Source organism: Bombina bombina, chromosome 4 (assembly GCF_027579735.1).
Source record: "Bombina bombina isolate aBomBom1 chromosome 4, aBomBom1.pri, whole genome shotgun sequence".
Classification (NCBI taxonomy): domain Eukaryota; kingdom Metazoa; phylum Chordata; class Amphibia; order Anura; family Bombinatoridae; genus Bombina; species Bombina bombina.
This window is the reverse complement of record NC_069502.1, coordinates 1,220,507,357-1,220,532,913: the sequence shown is the minus strand read 5'-3', so window position 1 is coordinate 1,220,532,913 and position 25,557 is coordinate 1,220,507,357. Positions and strand designations below refer to the sequence as shown.

Here is a 25,557-nt window from a genome sequence, read left to right as displayed (position 1 = left end):
TAGTCTGTCTGAAAAAAGGATGAAACTGGGCCGAAGACAATTTAGGATAGACCACAAGAGCCTTGAGCTCGCTCTCCGTTACAGGAAGTCTATAAAAAGAACAGACTCCATCTGAGTCCACATACTGCTAAATCATGTTCCCTAGGATAGGTGATCCAGAGACTAATTGAGGAGACAAAGCTGCATAAACTCCGTTCCATTGCCTGAATATGCTTAACTGCATAGGCCTGAAGTGGAACTAACAAATTAAACTGTAAGGGTCACAAGACACTGCTCAGTTAATCAACCTTGGAAGGATGAAAGATAGAGTAAACCTTACCAGAGATTGAAACTACAACCCCTGGGTTGTTACAGAGTTCATTCACAGTGCCTTAGCATGCCAAGCTATCTGTCCGGCTATTGTCCATTGTCGTCACCATCAGTCCGATCACTCCGAGAAGTGGTGAGAAGGACTAGGCCAGAAAATGAAATAACTTATTTCTTGACCTCAGTCAGAAAATACTTCCTTGAAATGGAAATAGTCAAGAATCCCAAGAAAACTACCCATGTGCTTGGGACTAAGGAACACCTTTCAAAAGACACCTTCCCCCCATGAGATCATGGGAAGAATAACACCATATCCGTGTAAATTTTGCTCGCTGCAAGGATGACGCTGGGACTAGGAAATAAGCCAGATAGGGCGCCATTGCAATGTCCCGAAACTGAAGCACCGCCAATAGCGATCCCAGAGTCTTCGTAAGAACTCAAAACTATGGCAGACCGAAAGGACCATGAACAGAAAGTGTTTGTCCAGTAAAGGCAAACCCTAAAACTTGAGACGATTCTCGTGAATGGCACATGAAGGCACTTGTTCTTGAATCCACCAGTGTCATAAACTGACCCCCCAGGATTAAGGAAGGAATGGAACAAATTAATAGCTTCCATCCTGAAGGATAGTATCCCTCTTAAAAAATGGTCTGAAGATTCCCATTGTACGAGAACCCCAACCCGATCGGTAACCCCAGATCCGGTACCAGTATTAGAACTGGAACCATCACTCCCAGGTCTGAGAGGCCTCCAACGCAGTGTAAGGACGTCTCTCCTTTTGTCTGATCTTCAGACAAATTTGAAAGCATAAACTGCCTCTGAGAGGAAAACATTTGAGCTTGAAACCAAACTTGAGCGAAAAAATGGAGAGTCAGCCCCCTACAAGATCCAATTCCGGATTGGGACATGTTCTCCATGCTGTCTTTGATTCAACAGCAGGCTGTGATTTTTTATTTTTTTATTTTATTTTGTAATTTTCGGCAGGCCAGATCCCAGCAAAGTCTGCTCCTGGCAAGGAACCACCAAAATCTTAGGATTATAACCTATATCCGTAAAACAAAGGTCTAACCATAAGGTCCAAAGAGTCTAAACAAAGCCACTATGCTCCCAGTTAAATAACTGGAAGGGAGAGAATAAAATAAAGGAATTTGCCATATGAAAAACCTCCATCCAGTCCTGGATTTTGTCCAGGGAAGCTACGAAAAATAGCATCAGACAACATGCCATCGCACTAGCGACGGTAAAAAAGAACACAGATGGTTGCCATTGGAAACCCTGGTATATGTCCCATGCCCTAGGATTATCCTCTAAGGGTAAAAACAACACCTCCCTTTAAAATAACAACCCATGAACATACATAGTATGTATGGGGTACTTGTAAAGTGCGGCTAAACACCCGTTAGGATCTCAATGCACTACTCAACCCCGGAAGGATGAAAGGCTGAGTGGGCCTCGCCGAGGATTGAACCTGCAACCCCTGGGTTGCTACAGAGCTCTACTCGTAACGATAGTTCTAAGGAAAGTCGTCCAGCCTTCGTAGCTGAGTTGGCTATGGAAACCAACTTGTAAACAAAGGGAATGCCTAAGATACAATTCCATCCGAAACTAAGACTCTCAGTAGCATAGAGAAACCTTTTAGAATAACAATTTCTCTAGAACCACTTACACCCCGTGAAAAATTATATAATGGAGTGTGAAGGAACGCAGGGCACTGTATGTGGTCCATAAAATTTCCATTGAGTTTATTGCTTATCAAACTGAATTCAGAATTAAGCAACCGTACTGGACCCTAGCTAATGTGCTAAAGGTATACAATAAATATACCAAATATCACAATAAAAATGTTACGTGAAATAAATGTGATAATCAAATAAAAAAGTGAACCATAAATAAAAGTTCATATGTAAGGATATGCACAGGAGAGAGAGGTTTAAAAGGACTCACGGACATGCGCACTTTATTCCTTGAAAAAGCTGATCTAGCGAAACGTACGTTGGAATTGACACTCTCCTGTGCGTCTTTACATCTGCCTGTACACCTGGGGGAGGAGCATTCTCTGCTGGTATTGTGAGGTGGTGGATTTAGCGGTTAAGTTTCTGCTTTTCCATCCATCTCCATCCAGGACTTGCATTTGCTCTTTTGAGTAATTTCACATTTATTATTGCTCATTTACCCTTTGTAATAGGTGTCTTGGGGGCATTTGTGACGTTTTTATGTATTTTAATAAATATTCGTTTTAAGAGATTTTCCTGAGAGTACTGTTTTCCCGCCAGTATAAAGTGGGAGTGCGCATTTCCTTGAGCTTGGTCATAAGCTCCAACAAATGTGAGTAATCACTCGTTAATAAGCAGAACTACTCTATTTCAAGTGGTTACAGAGTCACACTATGTTGCATATTTTGTTTCCTTTTCCTTGAGAACACTCAGAGGATCGCAGAGGAGCGAGGAGACTTATCCCAAAAGAACAAACATATCACTTTTTTATTCGATTAATGTGCTAAAGGTGCCCAAGTGTCCCAGAAAAACTGAATAATAATCAAAGACCTTTGAACACATCTGACACACGATGTATAAAGGTCTAACACTGAGCGCTACCTAGCAATACAGTGCCTTTTGAGTTAAACTCTCTACCCTCCGGTATCAAAAAGGAGGAAGAAAGCGCAACGAACCAACTCCCGTAAAGTTCCACCCCTCGTGGGCGTAACAGTACTCCATCCTCCAGCACTCTTACTGTATGCGTGCAAAGATGGAGGAAGAAGCTCAAAAACGGCGGGAAGGCAACTCCGCCCATCGTGGGCGTCCCCATACTCAATCTCCCGGTCGCCATTAAGATCTATATAGATCTGACACCGGAAGAAATAACAGTGAAAACAAAAAGTATCCGAGTATGCTACCGCATGTCCGGTAGCTCTAACTCTTAAGAAGACCAGTGGTCTAAAAAGTCTGTTTGCAGAAATAAAAGCTAGTCGTTTCCAGCCGGTATATGTTATCATAGAAAAACATAACATAGATCCATCCAGCCCCAGTGTCTGTAAAAACAAATCTCTACCGATCACAATAAGGAGCTCAATCTGTATCTTAGCCCTTGACATGTGAGTGTATGTAATGCAGTGCTCACTTTCTTCTGAGAGAATAATGTCCCCAGAAAAATAAAGTTAGCACTTACCTCGACTGCTGTGCGATAGCATGGCCATCCAACAAGTTTTCAGAGGACCTCTCCCTCCCATAGCCCTGTGGACTAAGATCACCCTGAGTTAAAAGTGCTTAGGCTATCTGTATTAGGGCAGCAAACATGAATAGGAGGCACAGTGAGAATTTATGTCCCACCAGTTCCTATTCTTTTAAAGCCACCAAATGCTCTCCTGTAGAGACTGCTCAGGTCTAGGCTACACCCCAGAACAAAGTACTGGCACTTCTTTAAAATAATAAACACTTGATTGAAGACTCTTTACTAACACCTCACTTTGCCATCTCCTATCTTACTAACACAGGCAAAGAGAATGACTGGGTTGGGAGGGAAAGGAGGAGCTATTTATACAGCTCTGCTGTGGTGCTCTTTGCCGCCTCCTGCTGACCAGGAGGAATATATCCCACAAGTAAGGATGAAATTCGTGGACTCATCGTATCTTGAAAAAGAAAAGTATGAGGTGTCTTCCAGACCACAGTCTGACAAATCTGGTATGTGGTGGTGTCCGCTTCCATAGCCTAAGAAGTTGCTACTGCTCTTGAGGAATGTGCCCTCAGAAGTTTCTGCAACTGGTTCATCATTTTGTCTATAAGTCCTTGAGATGGCTTTTACTATCTAACTGGAAATGGTAGTTTGGCTAGTGCTTGGCCTTGACGAGGACCTTTGGGTATTACAAAGAGATTATTCATTTTGTAGATGTTCTCTTGACATACATGTGTAAACAAACTACATCCAATCAATACAGTGGTTTACCCTGTACTTCCTGCTAATCAGAGCAAAAAGCAGAAAAAACATCTTGCGATTTATGAAACTCAGTGACTACTTTGGGTAAAAAAATTCAGGAACTATTTGTAAAACAACCTTGTCTCGATGAAAAGAGATACAGTATATGGTTCCTTAACAGAAAAGGCTTGTGATTCAGAAATACATGTAGCGGAGGTAATGGCTACCAAAAATATGGTCTTCAAAGTCAAGAACCAAAGAGAAACCTCCTGCAGTGGATCAAACCTTATATCCAAAAGAACTTCGAGAACAAGAGGTAAATCCCATGTTGGCAAAAAAGATCTTGTAGAAGGAAGGATATTAGCAAATGTCTGGAAAAATTGTATAATTAACGGTTCTTTAGCAAATTTTATCCCAGATATTGCTAAAATGGCAGAGATTTGCAACTTTAAAGTTCTGGAACTCAAACCTTGAAAATAACATTAACAAATTCCAAAAGATGAAATAATTTAACATGTTCTATAGACATAGAACACTAACATCCATGAACAAAAGGTGTTCCATATTCTATAATAAACTGTTTTGACTTTTTCCTAGCTTGTAATAAAGTTTAAATGACACATATAGAAATCCTCATCTGCTGAAACCTTGTGATTTCAGCAGCCATGTCGCCAACTTTAGGTGTTGTGGGTGTGGATGAAGAATAGGTCCCTGATGAAGTAATTCCTTTGAGGGAGGAAGAATCCAATGAGGAACTATTGCTAGCATTTGAAGAAGGAAGAACCAAGGCCGCCTAGACCAAAGAGGAATTAACACAATGAAGGTTGCCGTTTCCTGCTGAAATATGTGAAGTAGACGGGGTATGAGTGAAACTGGAGAACATAAATGAGATTGATGTTTCAATTCTGTATTAGATCAACTCCATAGGTTTGAGATGTCTAATATCGGCTGAAGTACAGAGGTCTTTGATGACTGAAGCGATTAAATCTATTTCTGGGTAACTCCATCTGGCTGTGATCATGTGAAAAATGTTCTTGTTCAATTGACAATCTGAGTTTGACTGAGAAAATTGGAGAGACTTCTTACAGAACTTGTTGACTCCTTGTTCCCTTGAAACTGAATATAGTTGCTGGCTGACCTGTTAGAATTCTTATTGACTTCCCCTGCAGAATACTTATGAAATGAATTAGAGCCGGATATATTGCTCTGGCTTCGAGAAGGTTGGATGGAAGTTAAAGGAATACTAAACCCAAATTTTTTCTTTAATGATTCAGATAGAGAATGCACTTTTAAGCAACTTTCTAATTTACTCCTACTATCTTTATTTAAAAAACAGGAATATAAAGCTTAGGAGCCAGCCCATTTTAGGTTCAGCACCCTGGATAGCGCCTGTTTATTTGTGGCTACATTTAGTGAACCAATAAGCAAGCATAACCCAGGTTCAGAACAAAAAATGGGCCGGCTCTTAAGCTTTACATTGCTTTTAAAATAAAGATAGCAAGAGAATTAATAAAATTGATAATAGAAGTAAATTAGAAAGTTGCTTAAAATTGCTGCTCTATCTTAATCATGAAAGAAAAAAATGTGGGTTTAGAGTCCCTTTAATGGTCTGTAATTGAGGTACAGGATCCATCTGAACAGCAGGAAATTAAAATCTTTATTAGTTACATGGTATGCAACCCCAGAAACAAGCTTCGCAACATCACTTAAGGTGACATCACCAAAGATGGCTGTGCCAATTGAAACTTCCCCAATACAGAGAATCTGAAAATACATGGAGTATACTAATCCACAAGCCTGAAAAAAAGGACCAAAGTCCAAATGTGTAAGTCTGCCCAGAAAAGCGGTATAAATTCAAGCAGCTGAGGGAGCGCATCCAAAATCCCACGATGAGAGCGAGCCTCCATGACCTGTCCACCTTGAAGGGTATACTGAATAAGAAGTAGGTTACCAAAAAAAAACATAATTTATGTAAGAACTTACCTGATAAATTCATTTCTTTCATATTAGCAAGAGTCCATGAGCTAGTGACGTATGGGATATACTTTCCTACCAGGAGGGGCAAAGTTTCCCAAACCTCAAAATGCCTATAAATACACCCCTCACCACACCCACAAATCAGTTTAACGCATAGCCAAGAAGTGGGGTGATAAGACAAAAGTGCGAAAGCATAAAAAAATAAGGAATTGGAATAATTGTGCTTTATACAAAAAAATCATAACCACCACAAAAAAGGGTGGGCCTCATGGACTCTTGCTAATATGAAAGAAATGAATTTATCAGGTAAGTTCTTACATAAATTATGTTTTCTTTCATGTAATTAGCAAGAGTCCATGAGCTAGTGACGTATGGGATAATGAATACCCAAGATGTGGATCTTCCACGCAAGAGTCACTAGAGAGGGAGGGATAAAATAAAGACAGCCAATTCCGCTGAAAATAATCCACACCCAAAATAAAGTTTAAATCTTATAATGAAAAAAAAAATGAAATTATAAGCAGAAGAATCAAACTGAAACAGCTGCCTGAAGTACTTTTCTACCAAAAACTGCTTCAGAAGAAGAAAACACATCAAAATGGTAGAATTTAGTAAAAGTATGCAAAGAAGACCAAGTTGCTGCTTTGCAAATCTGATCAACCGAAGCTTCATTCCTAAACGCCCAGGAAGTAGAAACTGACCTAGTAGAATGAGCTGTAATCCTTTGAGGCGGAGTTTTACCCGACTCGACATAAGCATGATGAATTAAAGATCTCAACCAAGATGACAAAGAAATGGCAGAGGCCTTCTGACCTTTCCTAGAACCGGAAAAGATAACAAATAGACTAGAAGTCTTTCGGAAATTCTTAGTAGCTTCAACATAATATTTCAAAGCTCTAACTACATCCAAAGAATGCAATGATCTCTCCTTAGAATTCTTAGGATTAGGACACAATGAAGGAACCACAATTTCTCTACTAATGTTGTTAGAATTCACAACCTTAGGTAAAAATTTAAAAGAAGTTCGCAACACCGCCTTATCCTGATGAAAAATCAGAAAAGGAGACTCACAAGAAAGAGCAGATAATTCAGAAACTCTTCTAGCAGAAGAGATGGCCAAAAGAAACAAAACTTTCCAAGAAAGTAATTTAACGTCCAGTGAATGCATAGGTTCAAACGGAGGAGCTTGAAGAGCCCCCAGAACCAAATTCAAACTCCAAGGAGGAGAAAGACTTAATGACAAGTTTTATATGAACCAAAGCTTGTACAAAACAATGAATATCAGGAAGATTAGCAATCTTTCTGTGAAAAAGAACAGAAAGAGCAGAGATTTGTCCTTTCAAGGAACTTGCAGACAAACCTTTATCCAAACCATCCTGAAGAAACTGTAAAATTCTCGGAATTCTAAAAGAATGCCAGGAAAAATGATGAGAAAGACACCAAGAAATGTAAGTCTTCCAAACTCGATAATATATCTTCCTAGATACAGATTTACGAGCCTGTAACATAGTATTAATCACAGAGTCAGAGAAAACTCTTTGACTAAGAATTAAGCGTTCAATCTCCATACCTTCAAATTTAAGGATTTGAGATCCTGATGGAAAAAAGGACCTTGTGACAGAAGGTCTGGTCTTAACGGAAGAGTCCACGGTTGGCAAGAGGCCATCCGGACAAGATCCGCATACCAAAACCTGTGAGGCCATGCTGGAGCCACCAGCAGAACAAACGAGCATTCCTTCAGAATCTTGGAGATTACTCTTGGAAGAAGAACTAGAGGCGGAAAGATATAGGCAGGATGATACTTCCAAGGAAGTGACAATGCATCCACTGCTTCCGCCTGAGGATCCCTGGATCTGGACAGATACCTGGGAAGTTTCTTGTTTAGATGAGAAGCCATCAGATCTATTTCTGGAAGTCCCCACATTTGAACAATCTGAAGAAATACCTCTGGGTGAAGAGACCATTCGCCCGGATGTAACGTTTGGCGACTGAGATAATCCGCTTCCCAATTGTCTATACCTGGGATATGAACCGCAGAAACTAGACAGGAGCTGGATTCCGCCCATACCAGTATTCGAGATACTTCTTTCATAGCCAGAGGACTGTGAGTCCCTCCTTGATGATTGATATATGCCACAGTTGTGACATTGTCTGTCTGAAAACAAAGGAACGATTCTCTCTTTAGAAGAGGCCATGACTGAAGAGCTCTGAAAATTGCACGGAGTTCCAAAATATTGATTGGTAATCTCACCTCCTGAGATTCCCAAACCCCTTGTGCTGTCAGAGACCCCCAAACAGCTCCCCAACCTGTCAGACTTGCATCTGTTGAAATCACAGTCCAGGTCGGAAGAACAAAAGAAGCCCCCTGAACTAAACGATGGTGATCTGTCCACCACGTCAGAGAGTGTCGTACAATCGGTTTTAAAGATATCAATTGAGATATCTTTGTGTAATCCCTGCACCACTGGTTCAGCATACAGAGCTGAAGAGGTCGCATGTGAAAACGAGCAAAGGGGATCGCGTCCGATGCAGCAGTCATAAGAACTAGAATTTCCATGCATAAGGCTACCGAAGGGAATGATTGAGACTGAAGGTTTCGACAAGCTGAAATCAATTTTAGACGTCTCTTGTCTGTCAGAGACAGAGTCATGGACACTGAATCTATCTGGAAACCTAAAAAGGTTACCCTTGTCTGAGGAATCAATGAACTTTTTGGTAAATTGATCCTCCAACCATGATCTTGAAGAAACAATACAAGTCGATTCGTATGAGATTCTGCTAAATGTGAAGACTGAGCAAGTACCAAGATATCGTCCAAATAAGGAAATACCACAATACCCTGTTCTCTGATTACAGACAAAAGGGCACCGAGAACCTTTGTAAAAATCCTTGGAGCTGTTGCTAGGCCAAACGGCAGAGCCACAAACTGGTAATGCTTGTCTAGGAAAGAGAATCTCAGAAACTGAAAGTGATCTGGATGAATCGGAATATGCAGATATGCATCCTGTAAATCTATTGTGGACATATAATGCCCTTGCTGAACAAAAGGCAGGATAGTCCTTATAGTTACCATTTTGAATGTTGGTATCCTTACATAACGATTCAATATTTTTAAATCCAGAACTGGTCTGAAGGAATTCTCCTTCTTTGGTACAATGAAGAGATTTTAATAAAACCCCAGTCCCTGTTCCAGAACTGGAACTGGCATAATTACTCCAGCCAACTTTAGATCTGAAACACATTTCAGAAATGCTTGAGCCTTCGCTGGATTTACTGGGACACGGGAAAGAAAAAATCTTCTTGCAGGAGGCCTTATCTTGAAGCCAATTCTGTACCCTTCTGAAACAATGTTCTGAATCCAAAGATTGTGAATTGAATTGATCCAAATTTCTTTGAAAAAACGTAATCTGCCCCTACCAGCTGGGCTGGAATGAGGGCCGCACCTTCATGTGGACTTTGGAGCTGGCTTTGGTTTTCTAAAAGGCTTGGATTTATTCCAGACTGGAGATGGTTTTCAAACTGATACCGCTCCTGTGGGTGAAGGATCAGGCTTTTGTTCCTTATTGTGACGAAAGGAACGAAAACGATTATTAGATCTAAATTTACCTTTAGATTTTTTATCCTGTGGTAAAAAAGTTCCTTTCCCTCCAGTAACAGTTGAGATAATAGAATCCAACTGTGAACCAAATAATTTATTACCCTGGAAAGAAAGGGAAAGCAAAGTTGACTTAGAAGACATATCAGCATTCCAAGTTTTAAGCCATAAAGCTCTTCTAGCTAAAATGGCTAGAGACATATACCTGACATCAACCCTAATGATATCAAAGATGGCATCACAAATAAAGTTATTAGCATGTTGAAGAAGATTAACAATGCTATGAGAATTATGATCTGTTACTTGTTGCGCTAAAGCTTCTAACCAAAAAGTTGAAGCTGCAGCAACATCCGCTAAAGATATAGCAGGTCTAAGAAGATTACCTGAACATAAGTAAGCTTTTCTTAGAAAGGATTCAATTTTCCTATCTAAAGGATCCTTAAAGGAAGTACTATCTGCCGTAGGAATAGTAGTACGTTTAGCAAGAGTAGAGATAGCCCCATCAACCTTAGGGATTTTGTCCCAAAACTCTAATCTGTCAGATGGCACAGGATATAATTGCTTAAAACGTTTAGAAGGAGTAAATGAATTACCCAAATTATTCCATTCCCTGGACATTACTTCAGAAATAGCATCAGGGACAGGAAAAACTTCTGGAATAACTACAGGAGATTTAAAAACCTTATTTAAACGTTTAGATTTAGTATCAAGAGGACCAGAATCCTCTATTTCTAATGCAATTAAGACTTCTTTAAGTAAAGAACGAATAAATTCCATTTTGAATAAATATGAAGATTTATCAGCATCAACCTCTGAAACAGAATCCTCTGAACCAGAGGAATCATTATCGGAATCAGAATGATGATGTTCATTTAAAAATTCATCTGAAAAATGAGAAGTTTTAAAGGACCTTTTACGTTTACTAGAAGGAGGAATAACAGACATAGCCTTCTTAATGGATTTAGAAACAAAATCTCTTATGTTAACAGGAACACTCTGAGCATTAGATGTTGATGGAACAACAACAGGTAATGTAACATTACTAAAGGAAATATTATCTGCATTAACAAGTTTGTCATGACATTCATTACAAACAACAGCTGGAGGAACAGATACCACAAGTTTACAGCAAATACACTTACCTTTGGTAGATCCAGCACCAGGCAGCGATTTTCCAGAAGTATCTTCTGACTCAGGGTCAATCTGGGACATCTTGCAATATGTAATAGAAAAAACAACATATAAAGCAAAATTGATCAAATTCCTTAAATGACAGTTTCAGGAATGGGGAAAAATGCCAGTGAACAAGCTTCTAGCAACCAGAAGCAATAAACAATGAGACTTAAATAATGTGGAGACAATAGTGACGCCCATAATTTTTAGCGCCAAAAAAGACGCCCACATTATTTGGCGCCTAAATGCTTTTGGCGCCAAAAATGACGCCACATCCGGAACGCCGACAACTTTTGGCGCAAAAAAACGTCAAAAAAATGACGCAACTTCCGGCGACACGTATGACGCCGGAAAATGAAGCATTTTCAGCCCCCGCGAGCCTAACAGCCCACAGGGAAAAAGTCAAATTTGAAGGTAAGAAAAAAATTGATTTATTCATACGCATTATCCCAAATATGAAACTGACTGTCTGAAATAAGGAACGTTGAACATCCTGAATCAAGGCAAATAAATGTTTGAACACATATATTTAGAACTTTATATAAAAGTGCCCAACCATAGTTTAGAGTGTCACAGAAAATAAGACTTACTTACCCCAGGACACTCATCTACATGTAGTAGAAAGCCAAACCAGTACTGAAACGAGAATCAGTAGAGGTAATGGTATATATAAGAGTATATCGTCGATCTGAAAAGGGAGGTAAGAGATGAATCTCTACGACCGATAACAGAGAACCTATGAAATAGACCCCGTAGAAGGAGATCATTGAATTCAAATAGGCAATACTCTCTCCACATCCCTCTGACATTCACTGCACGCTGAGAGGAAAACCAGGCTCCAACCTGCTGCGGAGCGCATATCAACGTAGAATCTAGCACAAACTTACTTCACCACCTCCATAGGAGGCAAAGTTTGTAAAACTGATTTGTGGGTGTGGTGAGGGGTGTATTTATAGGCATTTTGAGATTTGGGAAACTTTGCCCCTCCTGGTAGGAATGTATATCCTATACGTCACTAGCTCATGGACTCTTGCTAATTACATGAAAGAAAAGGTAATTGGGGAGTGGTCAGTTCTGCCCAAGCCCTCAGAGGGGGTTTCTCATCTGGGAAGTATTACCCAAGGAGAGCCAAGATATGTTTTTGTTATGTTGTTTCTCACTATTCTATTAGCATTTGTAGGTCATTCGTTTGTCCGCAGAAAAAAAAATCATAACCCAATCAAGCAAAATTTGATATCTATCTATCACGAGCTGTACACAGTGGTTACAAATTGTATTGTTTACTGTGATATAAGAGCTACATGAAGAGAGAATGTGGTTACATACCGCAGACTTCTGAGATGGGGCGTTGGATGCAGGTCTTCCATTCTGTGTCCCGTCTACAGCAATCACCTCTGTGTGATCAATCTGTTGGAAGAAAATTAGTGAGATGTATCACAAAGCTTGAGAGGACACCAAGAGGTGAAGGAAACAGGTGAGATACGAGTAAAGAAATACGTTTTCTTTGTGTGTTAAATATCTATATCCCGATATATATGATGACATCATGTTACGTACAAGTAATGATTTAATTTAAATGTTGTACACTCCTACTACATGCTGCCAATTCACATCAGAAGCCAACATCTCTCCCACAGCAAATAAACATACAAATACTGCTTTTTCCTCTATCAGACAATATAATGTAGACAATATAGTAAACATACAATGCAGAGGAGGCGACAAGTAACCGAGAATCTATAAAAATCTGCCCCGTCTATTAAGTAGGGGTCAGCTGTTATTAGTAATGACTCGCCATGGATAACGATCTCCAAGACTGCACAAGCACAAGTTATTAGACTGAGTAGCAAACAAAAAGTGATTCTAAAGTAGACAAAAATGAGTCCAGAGTTGGCTGTTTAAAGCAATGAATCTATTAGGGCTTCAGCAATCTTTAAAAAAAAAAAAAAAAAAAAGACACCCCCTGTAAGGATTGCATGACTGGATATTAATCTGTCTTAAACTAACTGGCCAATAACCTCAAGGTCCAGAACTTGTCAGAAGGTAACTTGCATCTTTAGACCACTTCCAAAACTGCTCCTACCATGATACGGACATAAACATGAAGTTATATAGCTGAAGATGTCTCATAACTGATTGGGACATCTGTGTCATTTATACATATATATATATATATATATATATATATATATTTATACATATATATATATATATATATATATATATACATATATATATATATATATATATATATATACATATATATATATATATATATATATATATATATATATATATATATATATATATATATATATATATATCTAACCTCTTAAGGCTTGGCTGTGGAGGTTTTTAAAGGGTCAGTAAAGTAAAAATTAAACATTCATGATTCAGAATGCAAATTTTAGCAACTTTCCAATTTACTTCTATTATCAAATTTATTTGTTCTCTTGTTATCCTTTGATGAAGAGTAAACATAGGTTTGCTTATGGGATCTCAGGAGTGTGCATGCGTCTTAAGCCCTCTAAGGCAACATTATAATACAAAGTTATAAACACTGCTAAAGTGCTAAACACATGCACACTCCTGAGCCCACTTAGGCTAACTCTGGACCAGTGGTTTTCAAAGAGTGAAGTGGGTGTCCCCAGGGGGGCATGAGAGCAATGACACTTCACACTATCCTATGGAAACCACAAGCAGCAGCTAAATGGCGAGACATAGAATGGTTTTTAAGAGATGATGTTATTTTGGGGTGAAATAAGTTAAAAGGACAGAATGTAGGTAGAAGAAAGGCACTCACTGGGGTTGAGCAGAATCGGCTCCAGAGCTCTGGGTGACCCTGGATCAAATGTAAAGTCCCCAAATCAAAACTAAAAATAAATATTACAAATGTATTTAAAGAGAGAAGAAATTAAGTACCAGTTATTATCAGGGGGGCCTCTGCCTTGTAAATTTCATCAGAGGGGAGGCCCACCGCTCTGGACAAAATCTGAACGTAAAGATAAGCTGTATGATGTATAAAACTGCTTCTGTCTGAATAATGAACGTCTGATTTTGGCTTTACTCTTCCTTAAGTTGGGTCTTCTTCTGCGTCTTATTCTTGGCTCACAAATAGGTTTTGGAGATAAAATACGCCCCTTACTCTTGTCATTAACAGATTCACAGTTTAAACAAACAAAAGAAACTTTGCACGAAAAAGAAAATTTATGCTTACCTGATAACTTTGTTTCTTTTTAGACACGATGAGTCCACAGATCATCATCCTTACTTGTGGGATATCGCCTCCTGGTCCGCAGGAGGAGACAAAGAGCACCACAACAGAGCTGTTAAATAGCTCCTCCTTTCCCTCCCACTCCAGTCATTCGACCAAAGTTAGGAAGAGAAAGGAAAAGCTAAGGTGCAGAGGTGTCTGAAGTTTACAAAAAAAAAAGAACACCCTGTCTTAAAAAGAACAGGGCGGGCCGTGGACTCATCGGGTCTAAAAATAAACAAATTTATCAGGTGAGCATACATTTTCTTTTCTTTTTAAAGACACAATGAGTCCACGGATCATCATCCTTACTTGTGGGATACAATACCAAAGATAGAGCACACTGATGATAAGGGAGGGACAAGACAGCAAACCTAAATGGAAGGCACCACTGCTTGAAGAGCCTTTCTCCCAAAAACAGCCTCAGCTGAGGCAAAAAGTATCAAATTTGTAAAATTTAGAAAAAGTGTGAAGAGAAGACCAAGTTGCAGCCTTGCAAATCTGTTCCACAGAAGCATAATTTTTGAATGCCCATGAGGAAGCAACAGCCCTAGTGGAATGAGCCGTAATTCTTTCAGGAGGCTGCTGTCCAGCAGTCTCATATGCAAAGCGGATGATACTCCTCAACCAAAAAGAAAGAGGTAGCCGTAGCTTTCTGACCCTTACGTTTTCCACAGAGATCATCAAGGCAGAGATCTGACCCTTTAGGGAACTTGCCAATAAACCCTTCTCCAATCCTTCTTGGAGAAAAGACAAAATTCTGGGAATCCTAACTCTACTCCATGAGTAGCCCTTGGATTCACACCAATAAACATATTTACGCCATATCTTATAGTAAATCTTTCTAGTTACAGGCTTACGCGCCTGAATCAAGGTCTCTATGACCGAATCAGAAAAACCCCGCTTGGATAGAATTAAGCGTTCCATCTCCAAGCAGTCAGCTTCAGAGAAATTAGATTTGGATGAAGGAAGGGTCCTTGAATGAGAAGATCCTTCCTCAATGGCAGTCTCCAAGGTGGTAGGAATGACATGTCCACCAGATCGGCATACCAAATCCTGCGAGGCCACGCAGGAGCAATGAGGATCACTGATGCCTTCTCCTGTTTGATTCGAGCAATGACCCGAGGAAGAACAGCAAATGGGGGAAAAAGATATGTTTAGGCTGAAGGACCAAGGAAGTGCTAGAGCATCAATCAGTTTTGCCCGAGGATCCCTGGACCATGACCCGTATCTCGGGAGCTTGGCATTCTGACGAGATGCCATGAGATCCAACTCCGGCTGACCCCATATGAGAATCAGGTTGGAAAGTACTTCCGGATGGAGTTCCCACTCTCCCGAATAAAAGGTCTGCCTGCACAGAAAGTCCGCCTCCCAGTTGTCCACCCCTGGGATGTGGATCGCTGACAGATGGCAAGAATGGGCCTCCGCCTACCAGATTATCTTGGCTATCTCTGTCATCGCTAAGGAACTCCTCGTTCCTCCCTGATGATTGATGTAAGCCACTGTCGTTATGTTGTCCGTCTGGAATCTGATGAATTGGGCCAAAGCCAACTGAGGCCAGGCCAGAAGAGCATTGAAGATCGCTCTCAGTTCCAGGATGATTATAGGAAGAACAGACTCCGCCGGAGTCCACACTCCCTGAGCCTTTAGAGGACCCCAGACAGCTCCCACCCTAGAAGGCTGGCATCTGTTGTCACAATCACCCAGGATGGTCTGAGAAAGCATGTTCCCTGGGATAGATGATCCAGAGACAACAACCATTGAAGAGAATCCCTTGTCTCCTGCTCCAGGGTTAGACGAGGAGACAAGTCTGTATAATCCCCATTCCACAGCCAGAGCATGTTTAACTGCAGAGGTCTGAGGTGAAACCGAGCGGGATGATGTCCATTGCCGCCACCAACAGTCCGATTACTTCCATGCACTGGGCCACTGACGGCCGAGGATTGGACTGAAGGGCTCAACAGGTATGTAGAATCTTTGATTTCGTGACCTCTGTCAGAAAAATCTTCAAAGATATAGAATCGATTACAGTTCCCAAGAAAGTCACCCTTACTTTCGGAATTAAGGAACTTTTTTCCAGATTTACCTTCCACCCGTGAGTTCTCAGGAAAGATAGTACAATGTCGGTATGGGACCTTGCTTGATGACAAGATGGCAGCTGGATTAGAATATCGTCCAGATAAGGCGCCACCACAATGCCCCGCGGTCTTAGAACTGCCAGCAGAGACCCCAGAACCTTTGTGAAAATTATGGGTGCCGTGGCCAGTCCGAAAGGAAGGGCCATGAACTGAAAGTGTCTGTCAGGAAGGGAAACCTTAGGAACTTGTGATGATCTCTGTGGATAGGAACATGTAGATATGCATCCTTTAAGTTCACTGTCATAAATTGACCCTCATGGATCAATGGAAGAATGTTACGAATAGTTTCCATCCTGAAAGATGGAACTCTGAGAAGCTTGTTCAGACTCTTGAGGTCTAAGATAGGTCTGAAAGTTCCCTCCTTCTTGGGAACTACAAACAGATTTGAATAAAAACCCTGCCCGTGTTTCTGTACAGGAACGGGAATAATCACTCCCAGGGAGGAGAGGTCTGTTACACAATGTAAGAATGCCTCTCTTTATCTGGTTTGCAGATAATCTTGAAAGAAGAAATCTTCCTCGAGGAGGAAAATTTTTGAACTCCAGTTTGTATCCCTGGGACACTATTTCTATAGCCCAGGGATCCTGAATGTCTCGCACCCAAGTCTGAACGAAGAAAGAAAGTCTGCCCCCCACCAGATCCGGTCCCGGATCGGAGGCATGCCCTTCATGCTGTTTTGGAGTCAGCAGCAGGCTGGCTTCTTGGACTGTTTACCCTTGTTCCAAGGTTGGTTGGGTCTCCAAGTAGGTTTAGATTGCAAATAGTTTCCTTCCTGTTTAGAGGAGGAAGAGAAAGAATTTCCCTTGAAATTGCGAAAGGAACAAAAATTACTTTGTCGTCCTTTTTGTTTATTTCTCTTATCCTGAGGAAGGAGATGACCCTTACCTCCCGTGATGTCAGAGATAATTTCCTTCAGACCAGGTCCAAGCAAGGTCTTTCCCTTGTAAGGAATAGCTAGAAGTTTAGACTTAGATGAAATGTCCGCAGACCAAGGCTTTAACCATAAAGCTCTGCAGGCTAGGATAAAGAACCCTGAACTCTTAGCTACTAATTTAGTAATTTGCAGAGAAGCATCCGTAATAAAAGCATTGGCTAACTTCAGAGCTTTAATCCTATCTTGGATCTCCTCCAAAGAAGTCTCAGACTTAAGAGACTCAGACAGAGCATCAAACCAATAAACTGCCGCACTAGTGACAGTAGCAATGCATGCAGCCGGCTGCAACAGCAGACTCTGGTGAACATAAATCTTTCTAAGTAGAACCTCCAACTTCTTGTCCATGGGGTCTTTAAAGGCACAACTATCCTCAATAGGAATAGTAGTTCGCTTGGCTAAGGTGGAGATAGCCCCTTCCACCTTAGGAACCGTTTGCCAAGTTTCTTTGATAACATCAGCTATAGGAAACATCTTTCTGAAAATAGGAGACAGAGAGAAGGGAATACCTGGTCTCTCCCATTCCTTAGAAACAATCTCCGAAGCTCGCTTAGGAACTGGAAAAACATCTGAGAAAGTCGGAACTTCGAAATACCTGTCCAATTTACTCGCCTTCACAGGAGCGACTACTACTGTCGTCTAAGGTAACTAAAACCTCCCTGAGTAACAGACGGAGGTGTTCTAGTTTAAATCGGAAAGAGACAACCTCTGAATCAGTCAAAGGTTCTGAATCTGAAATCTCGCCATCTGATAAAAGCTCTATACCCTCCATCTCAGTTCCCTGGGAGGGTACCTCTGAAACTGCCACCATGGCATTAGAAACCTCACTGATAACATAGTTGTCTTTCCTCTTGTGCTTGCCTTGAAGCATAGGAAAAGCAGACAATGCATCAGAAATTGTTGAAGACATAACCGCCGCTATGTGTAACTCCAGCAGGTGCTAGAGCAGAAGTGCAGGGCACTGCTTGTGGGGGAGTTAATTTTTGGGACGCTTGGGGAGAAAGTTGCGGCATAAATTGACCCTCATCAGAAGACTCTTGGACAACATCTGCCTGAGAGGAGACTGGCTCAGTAAAAATGTTATCCCTAAAACTTACAGTCCGTTCAATACATGTAGAACAGAAAGGGATTGGTGGTTCCACATTTGCATCAAGACATAAAGCACATGTAACTACTTACACCTCATCTTGATCCATCTTTCACACAAATATTGATATTGAGTAGAAAAAATACTGGAAATAGCAATAAAATAAAATGATCAAAAACCGTTACTGTCTCTTTAAATTCAAACGTTTTTTCTTTCTCAGACAAAAATGGCCAATTTTGCTGTAGTAATATAAAAATCATAAAAAATAAGAAATAATTAATCCTCTGCACCACAGCACCTGCTGAGGTGCTCCTACCTTAACCAATGCTACCGGATTCCAGAAGAGAACAATCCGTTACTGCAGTCTGCCAGAAAAACCGGACTAGGACCGCATCTGTGCTAAAAGCGCATGAAAAGTGTTCTACATGCTGCTCTAGCCCAGAAAACCCCAGTACAGTCCAACTGAAAACTTGGAACTGCTTGGAAATAATGCTACAAGAAGAGGCGCCAAAAAGCAGGAAATCCCGCCCTTCGTGGGCATGCGACAATACTAAGTTTCCCTCTCAGAGAAAAAATTAAAGTGAAACCACCGGAGCCCTGCATTGTAAATAAAATGAGCAACCTAACTCCAGCCCCAGTGCCTGCACCAAATCACTGCCCAAATAAGACTTTTAATCAGAAAGTCTGACACTGTCCCCACATAAAGGCTCCCCATTAACCCCTTAAGTGCCATAGTGCTAAGTTAAACACTGAGACTCCTTAAATCCCAAAAAAGGTAGCACTTACCTCACACACTGCCTGGCAGTAGGGCAGTTTCCCAAGCTTGAGAGGTCCTCTTCCTCACATTGGCCTGAGAGATAAGCAATGTTGAGTCAGTAACAATCTCAGGCTGAAGGATATGGGGCAGCTGAACATGGGAGGCGCAGTGAGAATTATGTCCCACAAGTTTCCATAGCTATAAAGGCACCAAAAGCTCTACTGTAGAGACTGATATGCACTATAGCTACACCCTAGGACAAAGCAGCACTCTCTTGTACTACTTTAAAAATAAAAAAACTCTTGATTGAAGAATCTAATCTAACACCTCACTTTACCTCTTCCTATAACTAACGTAGGCAAAGAGAATGACTGGAGTGGGAGGGAAGGGAGGAGCTATTTAACAGCTCTGCTGTGGTGCTCTTTGACTCCTGCTGACCAGGAGGCGTAATCCCACAAGTAAGGATGAAATCCGTGGACTCATCGCGTCTTTAAAAAGAAATAACTTTTCTATAATAAATGTCAAAGCAGGTTAAATTCATTGGTGAACATGAGGATGAGAATCTGGTAAGCACTGTAATATTTCCTCAGACAGGATATAAATACATGGTAAATATATGGCTCCAACTACTGCAGACCGCGTATAAAACCTGCTCGCTGCTTACTCATGAGATGCTTGAAAAAGAGGTCTTGTGATTAGGTAGAATGAGGGTAATAGCCCTGGGGGGTTTAAGTAAATGACATTAAAGGGACATCTCTGAGCAGGATTTTACTGATGTGCTTTACACTTTGAGGGGTTCTAAAAAACTGAAGGATGTAATGCTTGCTTTACAATGTTGCTAGATGATAGAATGTCCCTTTTAATCATACTGAGCTTCAAAACTTCCTCTATTTTTAGCCAAAATCTGTAAGACTCACTGAGCTAAAACCTCATGTAAAATGGAGTAAGCACCATGGAACGAACAAGGAACTGATGTTGTGAGGGATAAAGATTGACAAACTCCAAACTGCATCAGTGAAATGTGGTTAAGAAATAACATAATTTATGTAAGAACTTACCTGATAAATGCATTTCTTTCATGGTGGCGAGAGTCCACAAGCTGTTACTGATGGAATATACATTCCTACCAGGAGGCGGCGAAGTTTATCAAACCTCAAATGCCTATAAATAGCCCTCCCACCGCACACATACCTCAGTTTAACGTATAGCCAAGTTGGTGAGTAGCAAAAGCATAGCAAAGTACACGAGTAACAATAAAGGGAGGGATAAAATAAAAATAGCTATTTTGGATAAGAAATAAAATCCAAATTTTAACAAAGTTTTTTTAAACCAAACACACTCAAATTATTGGCACTAGAATCAAACAGAGACATCTGCCTGAAAAACCTTTCTACCAAAAGCTGCTTCTGAAGAGGCAAAAACATCAAAATGGTAAAATTTTGTAAAAGGCATGCAAGGAAGACCAAGTGGCTGCTTTGCAGATTTTATCAACTGAAGCGTCATTCATGAAAGCCCAAGATGTGGAAACTGATCTTGTAGCTGCAATTCTCCAAGGCGGAGATTGACCCGCCTTCAAATAAGCTTTGTGACTTAAAAGCTTCAACTAAGATGCTAATGAAATGGCAGAGGCTTTCTGACCTTTTCTAGACCAGGAAAAAAGAACAAACAGACTAAAAGTCTATCTGAAATCCTTAGTAGCATCTACATAGTATTTCAAAGCTCAAACAACATCCAGGGAGTGTAAAGATAGTTTAGTATTTTTAGGATTAGGACACAGAAGAAACAATAATTTCCTTATTGATGTTATTAGAAATAACAACCTTAGGTAAAAATTTAAAAAAAGTCAGCAAAACTGCTTTATCTTGATGGAAAATCAGATAAGGAGACTCACAAGAGAGAGCAGACAATTCAGAGACTCTTCTAGCAGAAGAGATAGCCAAGAGAAACAGCACTATCCAAGAAAGTAGTTTAATGTCCAAAGAATGCATAGGTTCAAAGGAAGGCGCCTGCAGAATTTTCAATACCAGATTAAGACTCCAGGGAGGAGAAATAGGTTTAATTACAGGTTTAATTCGAATTAAAGCCTGAATAAAAAACAGAATTTTAGTAAGGTTAGCAATCTTTCTGTGAAACAAAACAGAGAGAGCAGAGATTTGTCCTTTCAAAGTATTGGCAGACAAACCCTTATCCAAACCATCTTCAAGAAACTGAAGAATCCTAGGAATTCAAAAAGAATGCCAGGAGTAATCATGAGAACACCACCATGGGAATTTACGTTTTTTTAAACTTTATGGTAGATCTTCCTTGAAACAGGCTTGCGGGCCTGAATCATACATAGTGTTAATCACAGAGTCAGAGAAACCTCTATGACTGAACTAAACGTTCAATTTACATGCCACTAACTTTACCTTGAGATAGAAGGTCTGGCCTTAGAAGAAGAGTCCAAGGCAGACAAACTGGACATTCAAATTAGATCTGCGTACCATATACTATGAGGCCACGTTGGGGCTATCAGGATTAATGAAGACTGTTCCATTTTTATCTTTGACGTCACTCTAGGAAGTAGGACCAGAGGGGGAGAACAGATAAGCTAAATTGTAAAGCCAGGGCACTGCTAGAGCGTCCAACGCTTCCACATGAGGGTACCTGGTTCTTGCAAGATACCTGGGAATTTTCTTGTTCAAACCTGGGATGTGAATCGCAGAAATGAGGCAGGCGTTAGTTTCTGCCCAAGAAAAGATTCAGGATACCTCTGCCATGGCTAGGGAACTGTGCGTTCCCCCTTGGTGATTGACATAAGCTACTGCTTTTATATAGTCAGTCTGGAAACTACTTTTTCAATAGAGGCCAGGCCTGAAGGGTTCTGAAGAGAGCACGGAGGTCTAAAACATTGATTAGTAACCTCATTTAGTAAACTTCCTGTGCTGTTAGAGACCCCCACACAGCTCCCCAACCTGTAAGACTTGCATCTGTGTTGATCACAGACCAGGTTGGTTGTGCAAAGGAAGCCTCTTGAAAAATAAAGTGGTGGTTTAACCACCAAGTCAGAAGAAGTTGAGTATTGGGATCTAAAAATATCAGTTGTGATATTAGAGTATAATCCCTGCACCATTGGCGTAGCATGCAAAGTTGGAGGGGTCTCATATGAAAACGAGCAAAGGGGATTGCGTCTGATGCTGCAATCAAGAGGCCGAGTACCTCCATGCACATAGCCAGTGAAGGGAATGATAGGGATTGGATGTTTTGACAAGCTGAAACTAATTTTAGTTATCTTTTTTTCTGTTAAGGAAAGTGTCATGGACACTATCTGAAAACCTAAAAAGGTGAACTTTGTCTGTGGAATCAAGGAATTATTTGGTAAATTGATCCTCCAACCATGTTTTTGCAGAAACAGCAGCTGGGTTGTATGAGATTCTGCTAAAAGAGAAGACCTAGTACCAAGATATTGTCTAAATAAGGAAACACCGCAATACCCAGCTCTTTGATTAAAAATAGGACACCAAGCACCTTAGTAAAAATTCTTGGAGCTGTTGCTAGGCAAAAATGGGAAAGCAACATGTGTAATGTTTTTCTAGAAAAGATTAGTTTAGGGATGTGAAGATGCACATCCTGTAAGTCTTTGTGGACATAAAGTGACCTTGCTGAATAAAGGACAGAAAAATCCTTATTAGTGTCCATTTTGACAGTTGTGACTTTCACAAATCTGTTTAGGGTTTTCAGATCTAAAATAGGTCTGAAAGAATCTCCTGTTTTTGGAACAATGAAAAGATATGAATAAAAAACATGGCCCTGTTCCAGTAAAAGAATGGGACAATAACTCCCGAAGGTTCTAGGTCTGAAACTGATTTCAGAAAAGCCTGGGCCTTTATTCTTTTTGTCTTGAGGAAGGAAAGCACCCTTACCTCCCGTAAAAGTAGAAAAAATAGAATCCAGTTGTGATCCAAATAAAAACAGAATTTATGCTTACCTGATAAATTACTTTCTCCAACGGTGTGTCCGGTCCACGGCGTCATCCTTACTTGTGGGATATTCTCTTCCCCAACAGGAAATGGCAAAGAGCCCAGCAAAGCTGGTCATATGATCCCTCCTAGGCTCCGCCTACCCCAGTCATTCGACCGACGTACAGGAGGAAATATGCATAGGAGAAACCATATGATACCGTGGTGACTGTAGTTAGAGAAAATAATTCATCAGACCTGATTAAAAAAACCAGGGCGGGCCGTGGACCGGACACACCGTTGGAGAAAGTAATTTATCAGGTAAGCATAACTTCTGTTTTCTCCAACATAGGTGTGTCCGGTCCACGGCGTCATCCTTACTTGTGGGAACCAATACCAAAGCTTTAGGACACGGATGAAGGGAGGGAGCAAATCAGGTCACCTAAGTGGAAGGCACCACGGCTTGCAAAACCTTTCTCCCAAAAATAGCCTCTGAAGAAGCAAAAGTATCAAATTTGTAAAATTTGGCAAAAGTGTGCAGTGAAGACCAAGTCGCTGTCAACAGAAGCCTCGTTCTTGAAGGCCCATGTGGAAGCCACAGCCCTAGTGGAGTGAGCTGTGATTCTTTCAGGAGGCTGCCGTCCGGCAGTCTCATAAGCCAAACGGATAATGCTTTTAAGCCAAAAAGAAAGAGGTAGAAGTTGCTTTTTGACCTCTCCTTTTACCAGAATAAACAACAAACAAAGAAGAAGTTTGTCTGAAATCTTTAGTGGCCTCTAAATAGAATTTTAGAGCACGGACTACGTCCAAATTGTGTAACAAACGTTCCTTCTTTGAAACTGGATTCGGGCACAAAGAAGGTACAACTATCTCCTGGTTAATATTCTTGTTGGAAACAACTTTCGGAAGAAAACCAGGCTTAGTACGCAAAACCACCTTATCTGCATGGAACACCAGATAGGGCGGAGAACACTGCAGAGCAGATAACTCAGAAACTCTTCTAGCAGAAAAAATTGCAACCAAAAACAAAACTTTCCAAGATAATAACTTAATATCTACGGAATGTAAGGGTTCAAACGGAACCCCTTGAAGAACTGAAAGAACTAGATTAAGACTCCAGGGAGGAGTCAAAGGTCTGTAAACAGTCTTGATTCTAACCAGAGCCTGAACAAACGCTTGAACGTCTGGCACAGCTGCCAGCCTTTTGTGAAGTAAAACAGATAACGCAGAAATCTGTCCCTTCAGAGAACTTGCAGATAATCCCTTCTCCAAACCCTCTTGTAGAAAGGATAAAATCCTAGGAATTTTTATCTTGTTCCATGGGAATCCTTTAGATTCACACCAATAGATATATTTTTTCCATATCTTATGGTAAATTTTTCTAGTTACAGGCTTTCTAGCCTGAATCAGAGTATCTATTACAGAATCTGAAAACCCACGCTTTGATAAAATCAAGCGTTCAATCTCCAAGCAGTCAGTTGGAGAGAAACCAGATTCGGATGTTCAAATGGACCTTGAACAAGAAGGTCCTGTCTCAAAGGTAGCTTCCATGGTGGAGCCGATGACATATTCACCAGGTCTGCATACCAAGTCCTGCGTGGCCACGCAGGAGCTATCAAGATCACCGAAGCCCTCTCCTGGTTGATCCTGGCTACCAGCCTGGGAATGAGAGGAAACGGTGGGAAAACATAAGCTAGGTTGAAGGTCCAAGGTGCTACTAGTGCATCTACTAGAGTCGCCTTGGGATCCCTGGATCTGGACCCGTAACAAGGAACCTTGAAGTTCTGACGAGACGCCATCAGATCCATGTCTGGAATGCCCCATAATTGAGTTATTTGGGCAAAGATTTCCGGGTGGAGTTCCCACTCCCCCGGATGGAATGTCTGACGACTCAGAAAATCCGCTTCCCAATTTTCCACCCCTGGGATGTGGATTGCAGACAAGTGGCAGGAGTGATCCTCCGCCCATTGAATTATCTTGGTTACTTCCTCCATCGCCAGGGAACTCCTTGTTCCCCCCTGATGGTTGATATATGCAACTGTCGTCATGTTGTCTGATTGAAACCTTATAAATTTGGCCTTTGCTAGATGAGGCCAAGCTTTGAGAGCATTGAATATCGCTCTCAGTTCCAGAATGTTTATCGGGATAAGAGATTTTTCCTGAGACCATAGACCCTGAGCTTTCAGGGGTTCCCAGACCGCTCCCCAGCCCACCAGACTGGTGTCGGTCGTGACAATGACCCACTCTGGTCTGCGGAAGCTCATTCCCTGTGACAGGTTGTCCAGGATTAGCCACCAACGGAGTGAATCTCTGGTCCTTTGATCTACTTGAATCGTCGGAGACAAGTCTGTATAATCCCCATTCCACTGTCTGAGCATGCACAGTTGTAATGGTCTTAGATGAATTCGTGCAAAAGGAACTATGTCCATTGCTGCAACCATCAATCCTATTACTTCCATGCACTGCGCTATGGAAGGACGAAGAACAGAATGA

General features: G+C 40.9%; 1 protein-coding gene across 1 annotated transcript in view; it reads right to left on the bottom strand.

Annotated features, from left to right (window-relative positions):
* The window catches only part of TMEM63B (transmembrane protein 63B), a gene marked incomplete in the record, with an annotated part of 652,794 nt that overhangs the window by 17,728 nt on the left and 609,509 nt on the right, over positions 1 to 25,557 (bottom strand). Inside the window, 1 exon segment of the mRNA XM_053712736.1 lies at positions 12,287 to 12,367. Coding sequence (XP_053568711.1) covers positions 12,287 to 12,367 — 81 coding nt within the window.